Source organism: Podarcis liolepis (genome assembly GCF_965112155.1).
Source record: "Podarcis liolepis genome assembly, chromosome: 1".
NCBI classification, from domain to species: domain Eukaryota; kingdom Metazoa; phylum Chordata; class Lepidosauria; order Squamata; family Lacertidae; genus Podarcis; species Podarcis liolepis.
The window spans coordinates 96505363-96526935 of record NC_139554.1 but is presented as its reverse complement, the minus strand read 5'-3'; the positions used below and the strand labels follow the sequence as shown (position 1 = coordinate 96526935).

The window sequence follows — 21573 nt, the reverse complement described above, 5'->3', positions numbered from 1 at the left end:
AAAGGTAGGTAATGCAGAGATTCAGTTCATACATAAAACTGACTTCTCAGCAATCAGGTCTCGTAAGCTGCCCAACTCACAACGTCAAAAATCACACCGATGATTTCAAAAGGGTGTTACAAGAAGGCAGAGCCTCACTTAGAAGAGATTGACGCCATTGAATCCAGAGTTCTCTTTGACATGAAGTTGCATAGAGTTCACAGTTGAAGTGGATAACTAGAATGTATGAGATCTGTACAATGCAGTTCTACTATAGGCCTATTCATTCATTATATCCCCCCTTCCCTTCCATAAAAAGAAAAGTAGGGATGAACCCACTGCCCCCCCACCACTTCCCCAATCCATCCTCTACAGCATACTGCTTGTTCTAGTCAAGTCTGTCTATTAAATTGTGCTATCCAGGTGTATAGATGCATGAACACAAATGCATTATATTCAAAAGCCTCTGAAGTTTATCTCGTGCTGAGATTGAAACTGTGTTCCAGAGCAACATTCAAAATGTGCTGAGAATGTTTACTTGCAACTTTCTTTTCTTGTCCTTGGAACTGCAGTACTTACTTCAAGAGGTCTTTGTCCTTGTTCAGGTGCTGGAAAAAGGATGGCTCACAGATGAGCTGATTTTCTTGACAAACCTGCTTACATGATTTCCCAGACCCAGCAATTTTAACCTGAAGGGCACTTAATGGGGGCCACATCACTTGCCCGTGGCAGAAATCCTGAAAAAAAGTACATTTCATAATGACAGAGCAAAAAGTGATTTCACTCAATACGCTGCTGTTATTCAAAGCTTCAATCTCCAGACAGTTCAGTCAAGACTGTAAGGTAACCAGCATGGATCTCAGGGCTGCCTAGATCTCTGCCAAGTGTATAATCTTGTTTCAAGCTCCTGTCTGAAACTTGAAAGTCACCACCACTCAGGATAAACAATACACAGCTAGAAGAAGAAAAAGAGTTTGTATTTGATATCCCGCTTAATCACTACCCTAAGGGCTCTCAAAGCGGCTAACAATCTCCTTTCTCTTCCTCCCCCACAACAAACACTCAGTGAGGTGATTGAGGCTGAGAGACTTCAGAAAAGTGTGACTAGCCCAAGGTCACCCAGCTGCATATGGAGGAGTGGGGAATTGAACCCGGTTCACCAGATTACGAGTCCACTGCTCTTAACCACTACACCACACTGGCTAGATGGACCAATGTTCGGTTTTAATAGAAGGCAGCTTTTAATGTATGTTTTCTGTCTAAAAATGTGGGACCCCCAAGGCAATAAACAACCAACTAATAAAATAAAAATATTAAAAGAGCACTGAAAATGGCTCAGCAACAACAAAAACGCACCAAGCAATCTATTAGAGGTGTGGACTGACCACAAGATTTGTTTTAGACGCTGATAGAGTGCTTCATAGAGTGCCCTCTAGCAGTTAGTTTGCTGGTTAAGTGAAATTGGTTGCACAACTATGAGTTTTAGTCTATTCCACTTCTATTCAACAGAGAACAAGCACTGGTAATATAGTGGCTTACACAGGATCTCTGTGCTCACAAAGCAAGTATTTGTGGATATGGAGAGCATACCTGTTTCTCTATGAAAACATTCATTCTCTGGAGCATCCCCTCACATGTGAATTCAAAGGGCAGGTAAGGCTCAATCTGTTAAAATAAAATGTGCGGTTTAGTTCCTTGTTGTTGTTTTAAAAAATATTATCCAAGGCACCACTGTAACATATGTTTGTGCAGGTGCTCAGGTATTAGTTATGAAGTTGTTTAGTAAGGCATCTGCCATTCTAAATATTGCTGCTACCATGAAATTAAACTATAAAAACACTCAGCAACTTTCACACCTGTAGTATTTCCTAGCCCAGTTTCCCCTACCATTAAAGCTCTCAGCTACCAGAGAAATAATTTTGTGCTTTTTCGATCTGTAACCCCCCCCCCCCCACTGAGGCTTCTCATTTGCGCAGGATACATAGTAAAATAGCATCTGCTTTAACAAAGTACAATCTATACATATATTCAAATATGACATTCCAGCTATATTGGATGGGCAGGGGTGGGGAGTTATAAGCTGAGTGCCCCCCTCCCGGTTTCAAGCTCTTAACAGCATATAAATCTTCTATCTTTTGAAATAATATTCATATTTTGCATATTGCATGGTATTTACAATATATAGGTTTTGCATATTAATGGATCTCATATAACAATCCATGTGAGTTTGCAACAAGCTGTAATTCATCGTAGCCAGAAAACATAGAAAGTTTTATTTTTGTTGGATTATTTAAGGCTTTTAGTTTCATATTGGGCTCTTTCTGATAAACCTCACACTATCATATGTTTCTGTTCCATATTTATGCATTGATTTACAAATGCAGTGGGTTTTTTAAAACAACAACAACACACAAAACTGTTAACCTTTTGATTCAAAATTGCTTTCACTGCCTTCTCAACTTCAGAGAGGTCATTGATGTTTACAGTCCAAACATGAGGCTTCCCGATGTAAACTTCAGCATAGGGGTGTTGAGATGTCAACTGAAAGAAAAACAATCACATGTCATCTTTCCGGGAATCATATTCATTTCAGTAGGCAAATTTCAATAAGATGCAAAATGTGTAGATAACATAACCCTCCAGCCATTTAGGGGGCTCTTTATTCCTTTGTTTTCAAAGCTTTGCTCACCTCATCATATTCACCAAAAAGGAATTATCTATCAAGATTTCTATAGAACCTAATCATTGAAATGTGGGGCAAGTAATTATATAAGAGTCAGGGACAGTGCAATGCACCTTGAAAAAGGGAAGCAGACAGTTTAGTGTATCTTGCAATAAAGTATCCTAACATTCTGATACTAAATTCTGACCTCTCTAGTATCTCTTGCCAAGCTAATTAGTATTTATATGAGAATTGTATGCTCAGTCATTTCCATTTGTGTCAAAGCTGGAAGACTCGATAAGATTACTTAATTTGTGAGTTGCCATCTGCAATGACACACTTTTTGTAGCTTGTTTACTTAACGTTTTGAAAAACTTAATACAGCTTAAAAAAACAAATTCAGAGCACATGCTATATAAGCCATCTCTTTTTTCATATTTTACCTTCATGGTGTTCCAAAACATTCTGCACCCACTCTTTCCATAACCCCCTTTTACCTTGCTTCAAAATATTATAGGCAGCTGTTTACTTCTTAAGGAACTGTTCCCACCTGAATTGGCTTTCTCCTGCAGCCACTTCCTTGCCTGATATTATGCATTTGGCAGAGATGCATATGAGGTCATGTAAAGCACTGACATGCACATATCCCAGCCCCTTGGTAGCCCATGAGTCTGTAGTCCACGAGTCACCTCCTGTACTTCTAGATAGCCTCATTCTTCTAAAAACCTTCAGAATTAATGCTACAGATTTATAGTGCTGGGCATTATGCCCAAAATACTCCACTGTTTGATGACTCTTAATGTTAGCTAAAGGCTGGCAAGCAAGACCTTGCTTCCTGCCCAGTGAAGGCTAAAAGGCAGCTAACACGTGTAGATAAATGAGGAGCCTTCAATCCTAATCTCCCTTGCTTTACTTTCTGAATGCCATATTTACAAAGCCAATTCTTGTTGTCGAGACATATTTTGAGGACAAATCCTTATCAGCTTATATTTACTGCCTGTACAGAGTGAAAGCACCTTGTAAAGCAAAGGTTTCTTTTACAAGAAAGAGGCCATTGCCACTCAAGCAGTTTATGAAAAGAATTGATTCCCCCCCCATGCTATGTTTATCCCTTTTATTAAGTTAATGGCCCCCTCTAACTGCCCTTTCTAGGAACTAAAACAGGCAAACAAATATTCTTTATATTGATTTAAATACAAATATCATAGAATTTTATTTATACTCTTTTAATAGGCTATGTGCTGTCAGCATACACGATTCAGGTGGTGATGACTGTAAAACATTATAAATATTGAGGAACAAGCTGTTAACTCCATTATCTATGGGAAGGGAGAAGGGTGTACATACAAGCCCTGGCATAATATCCGCATCCACCTCACCCCCTATCTATCTCTGTGTTTGAATTTGAGTAGAGTCCTGATCAGGAACCTTGAAATGTGTGGCTGCAAGTAAAAGTTCACTGTAGACCTCCATCACCCAACACAGAGAAGGTTGGGGGGGGGGGTGCAAGGACCTTGTCCCTAAAGTCTAGCAAAATAATTCAAGTGGTTTGTTTTTTGTTTTTCCCCCTTGCTGGAAATTGGACAGAGTTTAACTTCCTTGCATTTTGTGTACATAAAGCTAAATAAATGTGCAAACCACCTCACACACAAAAAACAACACCTGTGGCCTGCTTAGAATTACACTCTTAAGATTTTCATACATTGCTTTTTGTTTTTAGCAATGGGGATTTTCTGTGTAAACTGAACCAATTGAAAGAATTGAGCACTGATACTATTCTAGATACAAATGTCTAAAAGTAATTGCAGGATATAGGCTCAGAAGGAAACAATCCCAGACCAAGAGTTTGCTATGTTAATAGCAATGAAATCCCATACTTTGGTGATGCTTGAAAATTTAAAAAAGGATGTGCTACAAAAGCTACTGTTGACATGTCCAACCAGCAGTACACACAATAGAAAATTGTGAATATGGATGTTGATTGCTTACCTCTCGGAGTGTTGGCTTGCCTTTGAAGAAATCTGTGTTTTTGCTGCTTTTGGGTGGATTAAATTTTGGATTCAGAAATGCACATCCATTTGCAATGGCCTCTAGAGGGGCAGGTCCCTCATATGGAAAACCAAGACCAACAAAGAGCTGTAAAATAGAAACACTCATAACATTAGTTTTTACTTCATGTGACATAACAGGAGGGTCAGCCTGGACATCTAACTCACAAAGTAAGGCAGCTTCCTGCCCTATATCTGATGACTGCAAAAGGTGCTTGCTTTTGCAACATGCCACTCTCCTGAAAGAGCCATGAAAATATACTGAAAACCTGATAACCTTTCTATAACGGGCGAAAGTGAAAATGATGAAACCCTTTTCCTAAAATAAAACCTTCTCTAAATTAAAAACAAGTTTTATAAAGCACTCTATTTCCAATATTTTTGTAGTGGGCAAGGGAGGGAAAGGAAGAAAGAAGGGAACATCATATTTTTAGATTTCTTTACAGCCAAAAGTGCAGTGAAAAAAGGTGGAGCAAGGCACACTGTCTTTCCATTATTGGGAGAGTGTATTTTCACCCACTTTCTTAGTAACACATATCACCAAGTCCTAAGCTTTGACTGAAGTCCACTTCATCCACAACCACAATTCACAGACCTCAAGACATTCTAGGCCCATCACAGAGTAACAGAACCACCATGAGATCCTGGCATAAGGAGGAAATACGTCTTTGGGGAATTAGCAAATACTTTGCTTGAACTTGTGGCACACAATGATTACTACACAAATGGCTTAAAATGTCTTGCATAGAGTAGCTGAGCAGGGTGGCATTCTTGAATAAGCATATTCTTCAAACAGCACTAGACTTCCACAGACCAACGGCAGGTGGCAGCAAAGTTTGCAGGAATGTGTACTTAGTCTACAACAGGGAGTCCAGCTCAAACTACTTGGAAAGCTGTGTGGAAAGGCTGTTTAGCATAAGAAATGAAAGAAGGGAGTGTGAGTGGTCTGCAAAAAGTCACCTGAAAGAAGGTTGCGTAGAAGTACCTGGTCTTATAGACCATTTTGCCTAACCCCAGCCTGATGCAGGAAACCGAGAGCTACATGGCTACTCCTCAGACATCTATATGAGTGCTATCCTGCCCCCTTGGTCTTCTCTCCTTTGGCTAAACCAGGGTTCCCCAAACCTGGGTCTCCAGCTGTTTTTGGACAACCACTCCCATCATCCCTAGCTAGCAGTGGTCAGAGATGATGCGAATTGTAGTCCAAAAATAGCTAGAGACCCAAGTTTGGGAAACTCTGGACTAAACATTCTCCGTTCTTTTAACCCAAAGAAGGCTAACCTGTAGCCCTCCAGGTATTGTTGAACTCCCATGACCATCAGCCCTAGCCAGCATGGCCAGTCATCAGAGATGATGGCAGCTGCAGTCCAAAAACACCTGAAGAGGCGCAGACTCCAATCCCTGACTTGACCTTACCTCATAAAACTTGTTTTTTTATACTGCTCACCATAATCATTGTTCTCGTCTAACCCACTCCACTCTGTTTGTATCTTTATTAAAGTGTAGCACTCATAAATGGGACACTGTACTCCATTGGGGTCTGATTAGTGAATAAAATGGAACTTAATTACTTTACTTTCCATGTCCTGGAAACTATGACTCTATTGATGCAGTCTAAAGCCAAATTTTTCTTCTTTGCCGCTGCTTCATGTTGCTGACTCATTTCAGCATGTGGCTGGCTACAATCCTGAGGTCCTGTTTGCAAGAACTACTGCCAAGTCCGGATCATCTGTCCTGTACCTGTGCATTTGATTTCTCTCACACTGAAGAATTTTGCCTTAGTCTTTGCCGAACTTCGTTTGGTCAGCTTCAGCCCAGTTTCCCATCCTGTCAAGGTCAACTTGAATTTTATTTTAATCTTCTGAGAGGTTCTCTCTCCTAGTTTTGTGTTATTTGCAAATGTGATGACTCATTCCACCCTTTTATATTTATAAAAAGTTGAAGCCACAGCCCTGCAGCACCTCACTTGAAACCTCGTTCCAGTCTGATGAGGAACCACTAATGAGTACAATTTCACACCAGCTGTGAATCCACCTGACAGCAATGTCATTTAGCCTGCATTTAAACAGTTTGCTAACCAAGGTACAATGGGGGGGACTTTGTCAAAGTCTCTGCTGAAATATAGACATACCATGAGCATCCCACAACCCACCAAACCTGTAACTCAACAAAGATGATAAATTTATTCTGGCAGGATTATTAATTACAAATTTATACATGTTTCTACTAATACTGCATTATCATCAAGATGCTTTCAATCTGACTCCTTTATTATATATTTAAGTATCTTCCCTGGTAATGAAACTGGACTGACTGTTATGTAGTTTCCTTGATTCACCTTTCCCTAAGTTTTTGAAAATTGGGCAGTCCTGCCTCTTCTCACTTGTTCTCCAGGATTTCTCAAATATTATAGACAAATGTTATCAGAGTACACCAGTGAGTTCCTTTAGTACATGGGTAGGCAAACTAAGACCTGGGGGCCAGATCCGGCCCAATCGCCTTCTCAATCCTGCCCGCAGATGTCCGGGAATCAGCATGTTTTTACATGAGTTCATTCCCCCCCCCTTCAAAATATAGTCCGGCCCCGCACAAGGTCTGAGGGACAGTGGACCAGTTCCCTGCTGAAAGAGTTTGCTGACCCCTGCTTTAGTACTTTAGGGTGCAATTTGTCTGGCCCTCAATACTTGAACTCGGCATCTTTGTTTCTATTGACTAATTCCTTATCTATCTGAACTGCAATCCTGACCTTCATTAATTATGCTAATTATGCAAGGTTGCACACTTCCTTTTTTGAGAGATGAAGGCAAGACCAAAGTTATGCAGTGCTGCCTTCTCTGTGTCACCCTTTAGCATTTCACCATTCTTACTGAGAAGTCCATTGTACATACCTGAAAAACCCTTTCTGTTGCTCTCTGCATCTCTAGCCAGCTTCAGCTCATTCTGAGTTTTAGCTTTCCTGACACTGTCCCTACAAGTCTGGATTCCTTGTCTGCACTTGTCCTTGGTTACCTGTCTTCCCTTTATAAATGACCTTTTTATTTTTAGCTCCTCACTATACTTTCACATTGCCTTTTGTATACTACTCTCTCAATCTCTCTCTTTTAGCTGTGCCTCCCTTCTTCAGGAACTCTTGACCACCTGAGGAATTTCCCTATCTAGTATTTCTCTGAGCTTATTAAAATTAAATTCTCCCCTGAAATTCAACTCATTCACTTTTGATGAATTTGAGAATTATTTGGCCACTTTCTCCCAAAGTTTCTGCTACTTAAATATCCTGACTTTCTCTTTCCTGCTGGTTAAGACCAATCTATCTTACTCCTTCCTCCTTTCTTCTGAAAAAAGGAAGTCCTCACCTAGCATGGCCACATGAATGGGTCTTTCCAGCCATCACACTTTCAGCAAATTGTCACATCTTAGTCTCCAGATGGCTCTGGAACCCCATATGACAGGGGGGAAAGGTAATCATTTGAAGGCACCTTTGTCGGAACATGAGCTTCCATGCACAAATCTTGATCTGGACATCCTGCAATGATCCTTGCCATTGGAGAGGGGCAAGTTTTAATCCCCAAAAGCTCCTGGCAAAGGCTGCTGCTGAGAATTATTAACTTGTAAGTCTTAAGTGGGCAGGATTCAGGCTCTTTTGAGATGAACAATACTGGATATTAAAGCAACAAATTTTTAGTATAGATTATGAATATACCTCTTCAATAGAAAAATTGGGCAAAGTGCCATCTGGCTTCAAAATGTTATAACCCTTATTACAGAGTGCCTTTTGTGGAGAGGCTGACAGTGAAATACAGGAAAAGAAAACCTCCTGCATTATGAGTTCCCACTCTTTTTTTAAAAAGCAGATTTAATGGGCTCAACATTTACAGAGAACAACCTGATCTATTTCTGCATTCCCATGCAGCAAACAAAAAAGGTAGACAAGTCTGATAAGCAATTAAATTATATCTTTTAATTAGCAGCAGCAGAAACATGGCCGGACCATTAATTAAAGGACTTTAAAATGTCACCAACAATTCAGCAGTGGCTGAGTTTTAATTAGTTACAGAAAATGATACTGGATGGGTAGATAAGCATTCTTCACTTTTTACCTCGACGCTGTTGGAACATCTTTTCTGTTCTATATGCTGTCAACTTATTTAACAAAAACTCCTTAGGGGAGAGTGTGTAGCTCACATGTCTTGACAGCACAGGGGCTTCTGTTACCACTTAATAATAAATACAGCACCAACTGTCCTCCACTCATATTAAATAGCTGCTACCATCTGTGAAGTGTAACTTGGAAGTAACGGCACTACAAACTTCACCAATTGGATCAAAATTATAAGCAGCACATACCACCATTTCAATAAGAAAGGAAATTATTTTACTGAGTGATGTTTTGCTTCACTTTAAATGAAAATCTTCTTTCAAAAAGATCCCATGCAAGCAAATCCTTTTGGCCTTTTTGAAAGAATATTTTCAGTATTTTTGTGGAAATATTCTTTGCTTTTTTTGGCAGGAACACGGATGTATTTGGTGTTTAATACTTTTGAAATATTAAGATTTTTGTTGAATTTTTGTCACTTGTACTGTCTGCATTTGAATTATTTTGTATTCACATTTATTTGTTCTTTGTGAGCTGCCTTGGGAACCTTTTCAGGCTGATAGGTAAATAAAAAGTAGCATAACAGAAACACAACATAATAGAATAAACAGCTATTTGTGTGTATTTGTGTGAGAGGGATTTTGCCTCAAGTTTGCTGAGCCAAATTATGAAGTGAGTTTATGTGGGAGGAGTGTTTCTGAAATCATCAAACTTGGTTCTCATGCATGCAAAACTTCTAGAGGGTGGAGGGGCGGACATTTAACAGTGAAAGCTTTTCATTTTTCTAAACAAACTTAACACACATATGAAGCACCATCCCAATAAGAAATTGAAACCAGTGGAATCTTTGGAACACTGGACATTGGCAAATGTTTAGAGCTTTTATGGTACAATGAGCATAATGTGTCAAGCGCTTCATGGGGGGGAAGAATAAATGCATTTGAATGGACATGTATTTTAATCTTTTGGGGTTTTGCTGCTTCTTTTTTGCATACCAGCCAACTTACCTTTGTCCCTCTCAGCAGGAACTGCAAATCCCGGCCACTGAGGATGCCATGGTTTTTAACATAGCTGGGCATGTAGACAGTACTTGTCCCGTGGACAGTTCCATGAACTTCTGTATAGGTATGAATGACATCCAAATAAGCTTTCTTATCCTAGTAAGGAAACATAAGCCAACCAAAACTGAGTCTTCACATAATGCAGAGGCCTATCTATCTCATTACCCACCACCACTACACAATACAATATCTCCTGCTGCTCCAAGACTCCCCTGATCCTACGGAGCAGAATTTCAAGGGGCAAAGGGGCTGTAGCAGTGGTCAGATCAGCAAAAAATGCTGCAGTACCCCATCAGTACTCCCACCATTGGAACTAGTTAAAATCTAAGCTCTTATTTCACCAAGAAGACTGGTTATGCTAAGTTTTGGGCCCCACACATCTGAGCCACACAAAATAGTTACTGATCCTCTCCCAAATTTAACTCCGCCTATGCAAGTGCTTTGAAGAAAAAAGAATCCCTCTCATCATCCCCAGTTCACAAAAGCTTAATGGTGGAGTCACGCTGCTCATTACATACATGGTGGCATTTAAAAATTCTTCTCTAGAGTGAGCCACAAAGTCTCTTGGTTTCCCCCCATATCCTAGGACTTGAAGCAATGTGGAAAACTAGGTGCTTTGTTTCGAAGAAATTTATTTCATATAAAAACCCCTTGACCTGCTTTCCTTTTCTCTAGAACTCATTCAAAGATGGATTGTGAAGTGCTCAGTATAGAATAACCCTTGAAACATATTGCATGAATGAGACTTCTCAACTGTGTAAATCAGCAACTTCAAAGTCTGGTTTCTAGTTGAGAAGTAAATGTACCCTTTGTCTCCACTGGGATCAGAAAGCACAAGTTTGTGTTTTGCATCCCTCAGTTCCATCACATGCAACAGCAACACGCTATTCCCTGTTTGTTGGTTAAAAGCCACGCACAGATGCTCATTCAAAGGTTACAGGAGACTAGGAAGAATCTTCCTGCCTTGAGACCTGTAAAATCCAAGCATCTTCACATATATTTGAATTATCAGTTTAAGAACACAAAACACACTAGCTATTACATCTTCTAACGAAGAGTAAATATATTGTAAGAAGTTTTATTTAATTAAAATTTATTTCAAGATTTCAATACCACACTTCATTCTTTTGGGGTTTTCATGATGGTGTATGATCAGTGATCTTAACAGGGCAATAGGACAATAAATAAAATCCAGAAAGTGCCCCACCCAGAAAGAAACCCATTAAAATTATTTGCTTCCAAAATGGTCCCTCCTGCATGGCAACACTGGTGCCCTGCCAGGCAAGCCTCTTTGCGGGGGGAGGGGGTGTTTTGTAGTTGACGGTCCACCACTCAAAAATCCCTCTCTATTGCTGTTGAAGATCACACATCCAGTAAAGGAGGAGATGATGATTTGGTCTTCCCTTTGGTCTTAAAAAATTGTCCTCCTTTTTGGACTACAACTCCAATCAGTTTTTGATCCCAAGATTTCAGCAGTCTTCAGACCCCTTCCTTGAACATGCTTCCACTTAGCTTTCCTTGGAGCTCAGATCTCTTTCCCTTGCTCACTTCCCCAATATAGTACACACAGCCAGTTCCTGGGCTTATCTGTAAATTCCAAACCCTGTCTTCAAAGCCAAGCCAGAAAAAAAGAATTAAACAGCTTGGCTTAATTTTTCTGATTTCATTAAACTCAATCAGGTTGGAGTTTTTGTTTTTTTTATGCAAATTCTTCCTTAAAGAGAAGTATACCTAATTAACTTGTTTTGTATGGTTGTTAGTTTTAAAAAATTGTATAGTGTTCTTGATGTAACCCATGTTTAGACCTTATGGTGAAGAGCGGGTAGGAAATTTTAATAATGGTGCTGATGACGACCACAACAATTCTAGCATCTACAAACTCTCACACATTATTTAAATGACTGTGGTTTTTGAAACAGAGCTTGAATCAAGATCAGTATGGGGCTGCTCAGACAGATGCTAAGGTGAGATTAAAGCTCTTGGTTGTTCCTTTGATCAAGTAAGATGCATTCCCAGGTGATGGGTACTATGAGAACACCTTCACTCACACACCCCACTCACACTACTCCTTTAAATCTCTGTGCTTTGAAGGAAAAATGTGGAGGGGGGCATTTGGGATCAACCAACAGGCAGTAGGAGCATGCCTTGCTCGATACTTTCAACACATCCCTCCCACATTTCTCCTTCAAAACTCTGCAGAGACTTGAAGGAGAAACTCAAGGGTGTGTGTGAGAGAGAGAGAGGGAGAGAGAGAGAAAGAGAGAAAGCCCTTTGTAAACATCCCCATTGGTGGATGTTTACAAAAGGGCTATTTGAAAGCCCCACAGTATGCTTTGAAGTCCAATCAACGATGGAGTGTGTGTGTGTGTGTCTTCAAAAGGAAGAATCTCTCAACATCACTATGATAGCAGCTATCAACTTCAGTCCATGGTGGGATATGTGAGAGAGAGATAAATATCTAGCCCGAAAAGACTGCCCAACCCTGCTCCATAGGAATGTTCATATTCTAATCCAAAGTGTTTTAGAGCACGATGTGGTTACTGTGAATATAATAGTAAATCATGTCATATTTTCTTTTGTACAGTATTATAAATTTTAATTTCTTAATCCATTTAGAATTTACAATACAAGGATCAGCTCACACACCAAGTGAATTATCTGAGATTTAGTTCTTTTTCAGTGTTCAAAGGGCAGGAGGAAGGGATGGTGGGAACAGAAGAAACGTTTTAAGGAAAGGTTGCTTAGAAACAGAATGGACTTGTTAAATCTTTTGACACAGATTAGGATAGGCAGGGCTAGTACTTGTTTGCAACTGGAATAGAGAGACAAGATACATAAAATGGGTCAAACTAAGGCCACATATTTATTAACTTAACTTCTGCGCTGCAAATGAAACAGTGCAATCAGCTAATTTCCATTGACGGCCTCGGTCCTGTATACCTGAAGAAGCATCTCCACCCCCATTGTTCAGCCCAGACACTGAGATCCAGCGCCACGGGCCTTCGGGCGGTTCCCTCACTGCGAGGTTATAGGGAACCAGGCAGAGGGCCTTCTCGGTAGTGGCGCCTGCCCTGTGGAACACCCTCCCATCAGATGTCAAGGAAATAAGCAACTATCCTACTTTTAAAAGACACCTGAAGGCAGACCTGTTTATTTAATATTTAATGCTGTATTGTGTTTTTAATATTCGATTGGGAGCCACCCAGAGTGGCTGGGGAAACCCAGCCAGATGGGTGGGGTATAAATAATAAATTATTATTGTTATGACTGCCTTGGATGCACCAAGTCCTGTCCTCAGCAAGGGTAATGACCAGGCATAGCTCCATTGCCTAGGCCTTACCTTTGAGTGAACAGGGATGCCTTCCTGACCCTGTCTCATGCCAGGGCCTTACAACTCAAGGCACATGAGGTATCCAGGCTAAGGGCCCCACAACTCAGAACATCGGGCCTCCAAAATGCCCAATGAGGCCAAAGGGGGCGTTTATGTTTATGTGACCTCTACATGCATGTCCATGCATCTTATATCTTCCTGGCCAGGTGCAAATGACACTCCAGGGGTGTGGTGCTACACAGCCAGAGCGAACTTCATTTGCCAAGGCTTTTTAGAGAAAAGCTAGGCTCCCAACACGAAACTCTACCGCAGAGCCGCAAAAGAGTGGTTCTTATTCCTCGGGCAGAACCAGCAGCTGCTTTCTTCTTGACAGCTACGATAAACTTGCCATTTACAGAAGGCACTTCTGTTGATCATCGAATACACAACTGTTATTACTTTATGCCAATTATTTTCCACCTACAACCCTCCTCCGTATGCAAGACCTTTCACATCAGAGAATGGGATGACAAAGCCTGATGCGTTTCTCCCTCTTAAAGCAACGTTAAACTGGAAAATATAATCATGTGTGTACAATTTTCAATGGGAAAGGGGCAAATTTCCACAAGCTTTCTTTATGGTAATCAGCTGCAGAAACATAGGAAGGAAAGAAAGAATACATGTGTTCTGTTTTAAATGGAGATAGTAAGGAGGAGGAGGTAAAGCTGCCTGAGCCATCAACTTGGCAACCTACAATTAGCAAAAATGTGCATTATTTAAAAATTATGCAGGTCACCTCCACAGAATAGTAATCTTGTTAATCAATGATCTGCTAAAAGCCACAGGAACAAAGTGCAATCCAGCTATACTCTGTGCGTGGGGGGAGCCCAAGCATTACCTCACTGCTCGATTGCCAGGCAGTCTTGTTCTATAGCTCTATGCTCTGACTTCTCATAGAATACAATGGAAAACGAGAACAGGAGTAGCCAACATGGCGCTCTCCAGATGTTGTTAGACTACAACTCCCAGAATTCCTGACCACTGCCCATGCTGGCCGGGGCTGATGTCCACAACATCTGGAGAGCATCATGCTGGTGACACCTGTACTGGAAGCATTTTTTTAAAAAATAACTATTGCTACACAGCTGGATACATGGTTGGAGACCACAACACATGCTTTTTAAAAGATAAGTGCAGGATTTCTAAAAGATATATAAATGTGTGCATGTATCTAAGGTCTGTTTTCCCAGTGAGTTGATAAATCTCACGATTTAATGGAATTTTTCTCCGTACAAAAGACAAAACAAAACCCTCCATGTAGAAAGCGAGACCTAAAGGAGCTAGTCTAGCTTTCTCCGGCACAGCTTCCGATGTATTATGATGCCTTTTAGTGGAGCAGCATTCAATCATGTCAGTTTCACTTGCAGGATTAAACACTACAACCCAGACACAGCAACCCAACATTTTATTAGCAATCTGCTTTAGGTGGAATTGACCGGTAATTCTAGCCTAGGGATACCTATCATAGTGCCCTGCAGATGTTGATAGACTAAAACTCCCACCATCCTTGGCTGGGGCTGATAGGAACAGGTGTCCAACTCGGTTGGGATAGCATCATGTTGGCTACCCCTCCTCTAGTCTTTAGTTCTGTATTCCATAACGGCCCTGCAGATGTGACTACAGATAGAAAAATCAAAAGTCTTGCTATTGTTACAAGATTAAATGAGACAAACTTCAGGAAAGATTTGAAGCAGCTGAACATGATTGGGGACAACTTTGTTATTTTTAAAATGTCACATTTAATGCAGCAAGATGTGTGGAACTAGAAATTAATTGTAACTCTCAATAGCAGATACTTTTTCAAAATCTCACTAGGGAATATGGTAGAATCTTAAATCTATCTATGTTTTCTCTTTTCAATCCTGCTTAATGCCGAAGCATACAAAAAGAGCTTCTGAGTGCCAGTTATATAAATTCAATTTGGCAGAAGGATCTGTTATTCCTTCTTGGATTTCATTCTCAATAATACAGCTTCTGTAAAACAAATTACATTCCCAGAAACACATGTGTAAACTGCTATTTCCTCAAACAGGTGCCAACTGAGTGGAATCTTGTGAAATATTTTGTCTCTACTGCACAAGGAAAAGTCTTTCCATCCATATCCCTATTCCACCCCATCTAACTAAATAGATTCCATCTATTAGGAAGACTGCATGCAGATCTTATGCATTTGCTACACAATCCTTACAATCCTAATATATTTTGTTCTGAAACACCTGCGTCATCTAGCCATGGCTTTGGAACAACCCTAGGATTATCCCACAATTAGGGTGAGTGGCTTTTCTGTGCATGGCATCACAGCTAAATTTCATAAACAACCAAGGACAAACTAGAGGTGATGATTGTGCTGCAATTTTAATTATCCCCAAATTCTTAGTCATTAAAAAATAATAATCAAATATAGATATAGTTTTGAACATAGCATTCTTAGTTCTGGTGTTCAAGCACTTTATCACTGTTTATCATAAGGTATATAAAGACATGAACCTGGTGTAGCAAAGATAATTAAGGAATGAATATAGCACAATGTAGTGAGCATCAAGAGAACCACTGTAGAAAGACAGCATGACAAATACTCGGCCTTATTTTATAGATAAAAATGTGACTATACAAATGCAGTCATTACTCTGAAATCTGGGCTGGCACAGATGTAAATCTGGGTTTACCTTAATTACAGTTGAAAATTCTTCCAATGAACTATTTAATCATTATTTGCAGATTTAAGAGATTGACTCTTTATTTGCAAACATATGTTAAGCAAGGAACAAGCACTGTGTACAGCAGGACAAACTTTGGAGAGTATGATTCAAATTCAATAGGTTGAAAAGATCATCTTTATTCCCTGCATCTCTAATTTATCTGCCTATGCTTGTGAAGGTGTAGGCAAAGCAGCACCACCCATGCAGACTTGAGGTAACCGGGATGTTTGCAGATGCCGGGGGGGGGGGAAACCAAAACCCAACTGCCTTTAGGAATGGAAATGGGAGACACCTATATGGAGAAAACAAGGGTTTTAATGTAGTGTAACGCTATCTACTTCACCCCCTAAAAACATCCCTAAATGGAGAACCCTTGTGACAAAACAAGCCACTGAGTGCAGAGCACTCTCAGTGGGGACAGAATATTAACTGATGGATACTAACTGAGGAAAACCAGGCCAGTGGAAGGAGCAATGGAATGGATTGGCTGGAACTCTGAGTAAAACCACAGCACACTGTAACATTTTGTGGCCGGTTGCCACTTGTTACATGGCTATTAACAATTTGCATAACTTTTTTCTAGGACTACTCCATGGCACATAGTACCAGCACCTCCACCCCACCTCAGTTAAAAGTGCAGCACTTACTGTAATAACTTCATGGTGAGTACCAACACCCTTTCCCCCTATATATAAAAAGCAGTGACTATTTGGTATAAATCAGCAGCTCCGTTCCCCCAAATTTGGAGAGGTAGGATGCCTGATGAGCTTGTGTGTGTGTATCATTAGTAAACTGGAGAAGATGAGTGTACGGGAGCCTGCAATCCCAAATATTTGAGGAAGAGGCTCTATTCTACTGAATACAAACAAATACCATTTCTTCTCTACTGTCCACCAATGCCACACACTGTTCACATTCTGCAGCAAGTTCTATCCACCTATTATCCATTTTGCCTGCATGTTACAACTGTTCATTTAACAGCTGGGAACCTGGAGAGGTGTAATGATCAGGAGGTTGCTGTCACTGCCCTTACCCTTACAAGCATGCATCCTCCAGATGGTCTTTAATTAGGCTAGGAAGATGGGTAACACAGAACAAGCGGCACTAGAATATTTTCATCCCCCAGGAAAAGCAAAGATCTAAGGATTGAAGAAGGATTCCGTATTCATTTCAGATCTGTCTATAGTGGGTAGACCAGGGAAGTGAGAGGGCAAACACTATACTGGTTAAGATAATATATTATCTTTTCCATAGTGAATGTTAATATGCAAGGAGACATTAACTGACATTTCTCGAAATAGCTATTTTACAGATGGGGCATTTAACAACGGATACGAATATGCTGGATATGGCAGGCAAATTGACAGGGAGGAAAGGAAGGAACCAAGGAAGAAAGGGAGGGAGCTGGGGAAAAATAAACTAAAAGAAAAATCTGAAAATAAATCTGATACATCTTTTTGAGTACAAGACCCAAGTCTATCTGACAGGCTGTTCTTCTGATATACTACTAATCACATTGGGAATACACTGATTAATTATACTCATTTTTTTACTGAGGCTTTTAAAAGTCTCCTAGTACTGATAATAGAACAGAATGCATAATCACAAAAGCTGAAAATGAATCAACAGCTTCCAATGCTGCTAAAATGTGTACTCTAGCACAAGGAGACACTCTAAAAACCTTGAGTGTTCGTAAATGAGGATGAAAAAGTTAATGATTTTTCTTCAAAGTCACAATGAAAGCAGCACAACTGCCACTTAAATAATAAGAAAATAATTTTTCTGCTCAAGAACCATGGGCAAATATAGGACAATCAAAACCTCAAGATGCTGCTAAACAAATGAAATGAACAGACAGCTGCCGCACAGAGAAAAAGTCTTCATAGGCCTTCAGGCTTTGTAACGGGCAGACAAAATAGGCTGGCAAAGGGGCCACTAGGCATCCGTTCATTCTCTCTGTGTCTCTTTTCTTCTGCCATGGCGCCTTCTTGAAGTGGGCTTAACCTAGCAGATTTATCCCTATGGGAAGTATAATGAGAAATGCTTTCACTGAGGAAGTTTGTACACTGTGGCTTTAAATCACTGGGAAATCCCAGGAAATTACTACAGTATGGATGAAGAAACTACATGTCCAAGGTCTGTACTATGAATTATGAAGAGCTCTCACGGTTTTCTGCTGCTAGCCAGAACTAAGATGCCCCACAAAACTCAAAATATTTGTGAAACCCTTGAAAATTGAAATGACACCTGTACTCCTAAATTTGTACTCTTAAATCCTCAGTCTGGCATGTTTCTGTAAAGAACTGAGCAACAGCTTAAGATAATCGCGTACACTAGTTTTTCCTTAAGGAACAATATTTTAATTACACAAAGAAATTATTAGAGCTAGATAATGTACTAGATAATGTACATGTGCACATACACACCATGTACGACATCATGTTAAAAGCTTCTATTTGCATCTGTACACCACTGCATACATGCATGTATGACAGCTTGAATTGGCTGTGGCTTCCTAAATATTCTAAATGCAACACTGTAAAGCAGCCTTCCCCCAACAACTTCTAGCATCACCGATGGGAGTTATAGTTCAAGACGGCACCCTGCGAGAGGGCACCAGGTTCAGGGAAACTGGTATACACCATATATCCACCCATTTATTTTTGGGATTTATTCAACAATTTCCCAGGATGCCTAGGCATTCTAATCTAAGAAGCAGCTTTTAGTCATAGGTTAATGGCATAAAAGGGAGGTGTACCTGATTGACTGAGTGTCCTCTAATAGTTTAAAACAGGGTAGCATCCACTCTATGACATCTGTGGCTGTGTGTGCATGATAAAATCCTGGTCAAATAAGCCAGCATATATACAGTTGACATGCATCTCCTTTGCCTCTCCCTTCACTTGAATGGTGAAACAAACCAGATAATTTCTCCTTTGGTCTGAATAAGGGAGTATGGCTAATGGCTTCCAAACAAGACGGACTCAGAAGCTAGTATTAAAGTACCTTCTCTGTGATTTACAGACACTGCTTGGTATAGATCAGTGTTTCCCAGCCTTTTTTGGGCAAAGGCACACTTGTTTCATGAAAAAAATCTTGAGGCACACCACCATGCCAGATGGGGAAAGGTCACTTTTTACTTATGTAAAAATAAAAATAAAAAAATAGTAACAGCATAGAAGGTAATGGTTATCTCTTTGATGTCTGATGGGAGGGCATTCCACAGGGCGGGCGCCACTACCGAGAAGGCCCTCTGCCTGGTTCCCTGTAACCTCACTTTTCACAGTGAGGGAATTGCCAGAAGGCCCTTGGCACTGGACCTCAGTGTCTGGGCTGAACGATGGTGGCGGAGACGCTACTTCAGGTATACTGGACCGAAACCGCTTAGGGCTTTAAAGGTCAGCACCAACACTTTGAATTGTGCTCGGAAAGGTACTGGGAGCCAATGTAGGTCTTTCAAGACTGTCGTTACGTGGTCTCGGCGGCAGGTAGCAGCGCTCACAGCTTACGGACTGCACCGTGTAACAGGTGTCTGGCCCAGCAGCCTAAGGCGGACAAGCCACTGAAACAGGCATTCAGAATCCATTCATTTCATAAAACCTGCAGGGCTCAATCTCTGTGTTTGTGTATGTGTGTGTTTCTGTTTTGCCCAAGGGTCTGGGGGTGGGAGAGAGCTCTTTAGCATGATGCTTTTAAAACAATTAAATTATCAACAAACAAACCTGATGATACGAATAGCAACGTCAGGTGCTACCGGGGGGGGGGAGAAGGGGGCCTACTCGGAAGTAAATACTGCGTCCAGGCGCAATTAGCGCTGATTTAAGGTGCACCAAGACTGCCTAAAAACCTCACCAAAGATATGCAACAAAGCGCTTCGTTGCAGAGGGGAGAGTTTGTGCACCGTGGAGGCTGGAGGGCTTCTATTCTACATGCGGGGGTTGGGGGGGCGAGGAAAATGTGCTCCGTGGGGGGGGCGGGGAAGGCAAGAAAAGGAGCTGAGCTCTAACTATAGGCTCCCACGCTTGAGCAGGCCCGACTCGGTGGGGCGGACCACCCTCTCTCCTGGAGGAGGAGGAGGAAGAGGAGGGGGAGATTCCCATCCACGGCGTGGCCTCCCGCGCTCCTGAACGGGAAATCTCTGCAGCCCAAGACTCTCCGCGAGGCAGCTCCTCCCTTCCTGCCTTGAGCCGCCGCCAGCCGCGCCCCCCTCCCCAGTTATCTGCTGCCTGCCAAGCCCCGCCCCCTTCATTGTCCTCCCCTTCTGTTTATTCCCCTTCCTCCATCCCTCGCTTTTTTCCCTCTCTTTCCTTTTTTTAAAAAAATATTTTCTCTTCCCCTTCTTTTTTTCCCACCCTTTCTTTTTTCTCTTTCTCCCCCCCCTCCCCGCCCTCCTGGGTTAAAGGATTTGAGCAATGGGTCTGGAGGTGGAGCTCGTCGGAGGATTAGCCCGACTCGCCCGCCTCCCTCCCACGGCACACTAGGCAACGTCCGGCGGCACACTAGTGTGCCGCGGAACACCGGTTGGGAAACACTGGTATAGATGATAGCTCTTTTGGAAGGTAAGAGAACAGAGATGGCTTCTTGCATAAACAACTCTTTTTACTTTTGTGTGCGCACAAAATTGAACTTTTAAACAACGCAAATCCAGTTAATTCTTTTCCTCAACCCAAACTCTTGATGTTGTGACTCGCTGAAATCCCGCTTTCAGTAACTAAAGTACATATCTGGGTTGCAAGCTATTGATTCTTTATTCTAGAATGCTAGGTGTAAAACCTGGTATTTATAGCACCAAGGAGAGATTTACCCAGCCTCCAAGATCCATCTGCAAACATGCTACAATATCTAGCCTAACCTTTCTGTACTAAAAACAAACAAAGAAAAACCCTCATCTCCTGCTTTATGGAACATCTCGTCGGGACAACTCAAAAGCTTGCAACAAATTTGCAATGTTTTGATAGGTCCAATAAAGTTGCTGGCCAACCGGATTTTGAAACTTCTTGCTTACATGCTAACACAGCTGCCTTTGGCTGTTAACATGCCATTATAATTCAGTTTGTTACAACTGCATTTCAACTAGCCATTTACCCAATAAAATGACAACATATAAACTTAACATATAAGGTTAAGATTACCTCATCTGGCTCTCAGCAGCTACCTCTTATGAAGAGCTAGAAATTACAGAACTTTAATTGCACAGAGTAGTACTTGCTGCATTTGCTTCACTGCATACTTGTGTTGTATTATGGAAGATGGCCGTGCCCTCTGGGCAATAATGGGACAACACAAAGCCTTTCTACTGAGAATGGAGGGCAATTTGGAGAACGCCCCAAGGCAGCCTTCCCCAACCTAGTGCCCTGCAGATGTTTTGGACTACAACTCCCATAATCACTGACCAGTGGTCATGCTAGCTGGGGCTGATAGGAGCTAGAGAAGAAGAAGAAGAAGAAGAAGAAGAAGAAGAAGAAGAAGAAGAAGAAGAAGAAGAGTAGTAGTAGTAGTAGTAGTAGTAGTTTGGATTAGATATCCCGCTTTATCACTACCCAAAGGAGTCTCAAAGCAGCTAACATTCTCCTTTCCCTTCCTCCCCCACAACAAACACTCTGTGAGGTGAGTGGGGCTGAGAGACTTCAGAGACGTGTGACTAGCCCAAGGTCACCCAGC

The 21573-nt window shown here is 41.2% G+C and overlaps 1 protein-coding gene across 6 annotated transcripts in view; it reads right to left on the bottom strand.

Annotated features, from left to right (window-relative positions):
* Nucleotides 1-21573, bottom strand: part of MGAT5 (alpha-1,6-mannosylglycoprotein 6-beta-N-acetylglucosaminyltransferase) — a 118683-nt gene that overhangs the window by 8528 nt on the left and 88582 nt on the right. For all 6 annotated transcript variants that reach the window (XR_014522553.1, XR_014522554.1, XR_014522555.1 and 3 more), the window contains exons 12-16: nt 9790-9939; nt 4631-4777; nt 2404-2520; nt 1570-1644; nt 559-716 (exon numbers count right to left, since the gene is read on the bottom strand). Coding sequence is in view for 3 of the 6 variants with exons in the window: in XM_083489517.1 (XP_083345643.1) it covers nt 559-716; nt 1570-1644; nt 2404-2520; nt 4631-4777; nt 9790-9939 (647 nt within the window). In the remaining 3 variants the exon portion in view is untranslated. The remainder of the gene's footprint in view (nt 1-558; nt 717-1569; nt 1645-2403; nt 2521-4630; nt 4778-9789; nt 9940-21573) is intronic.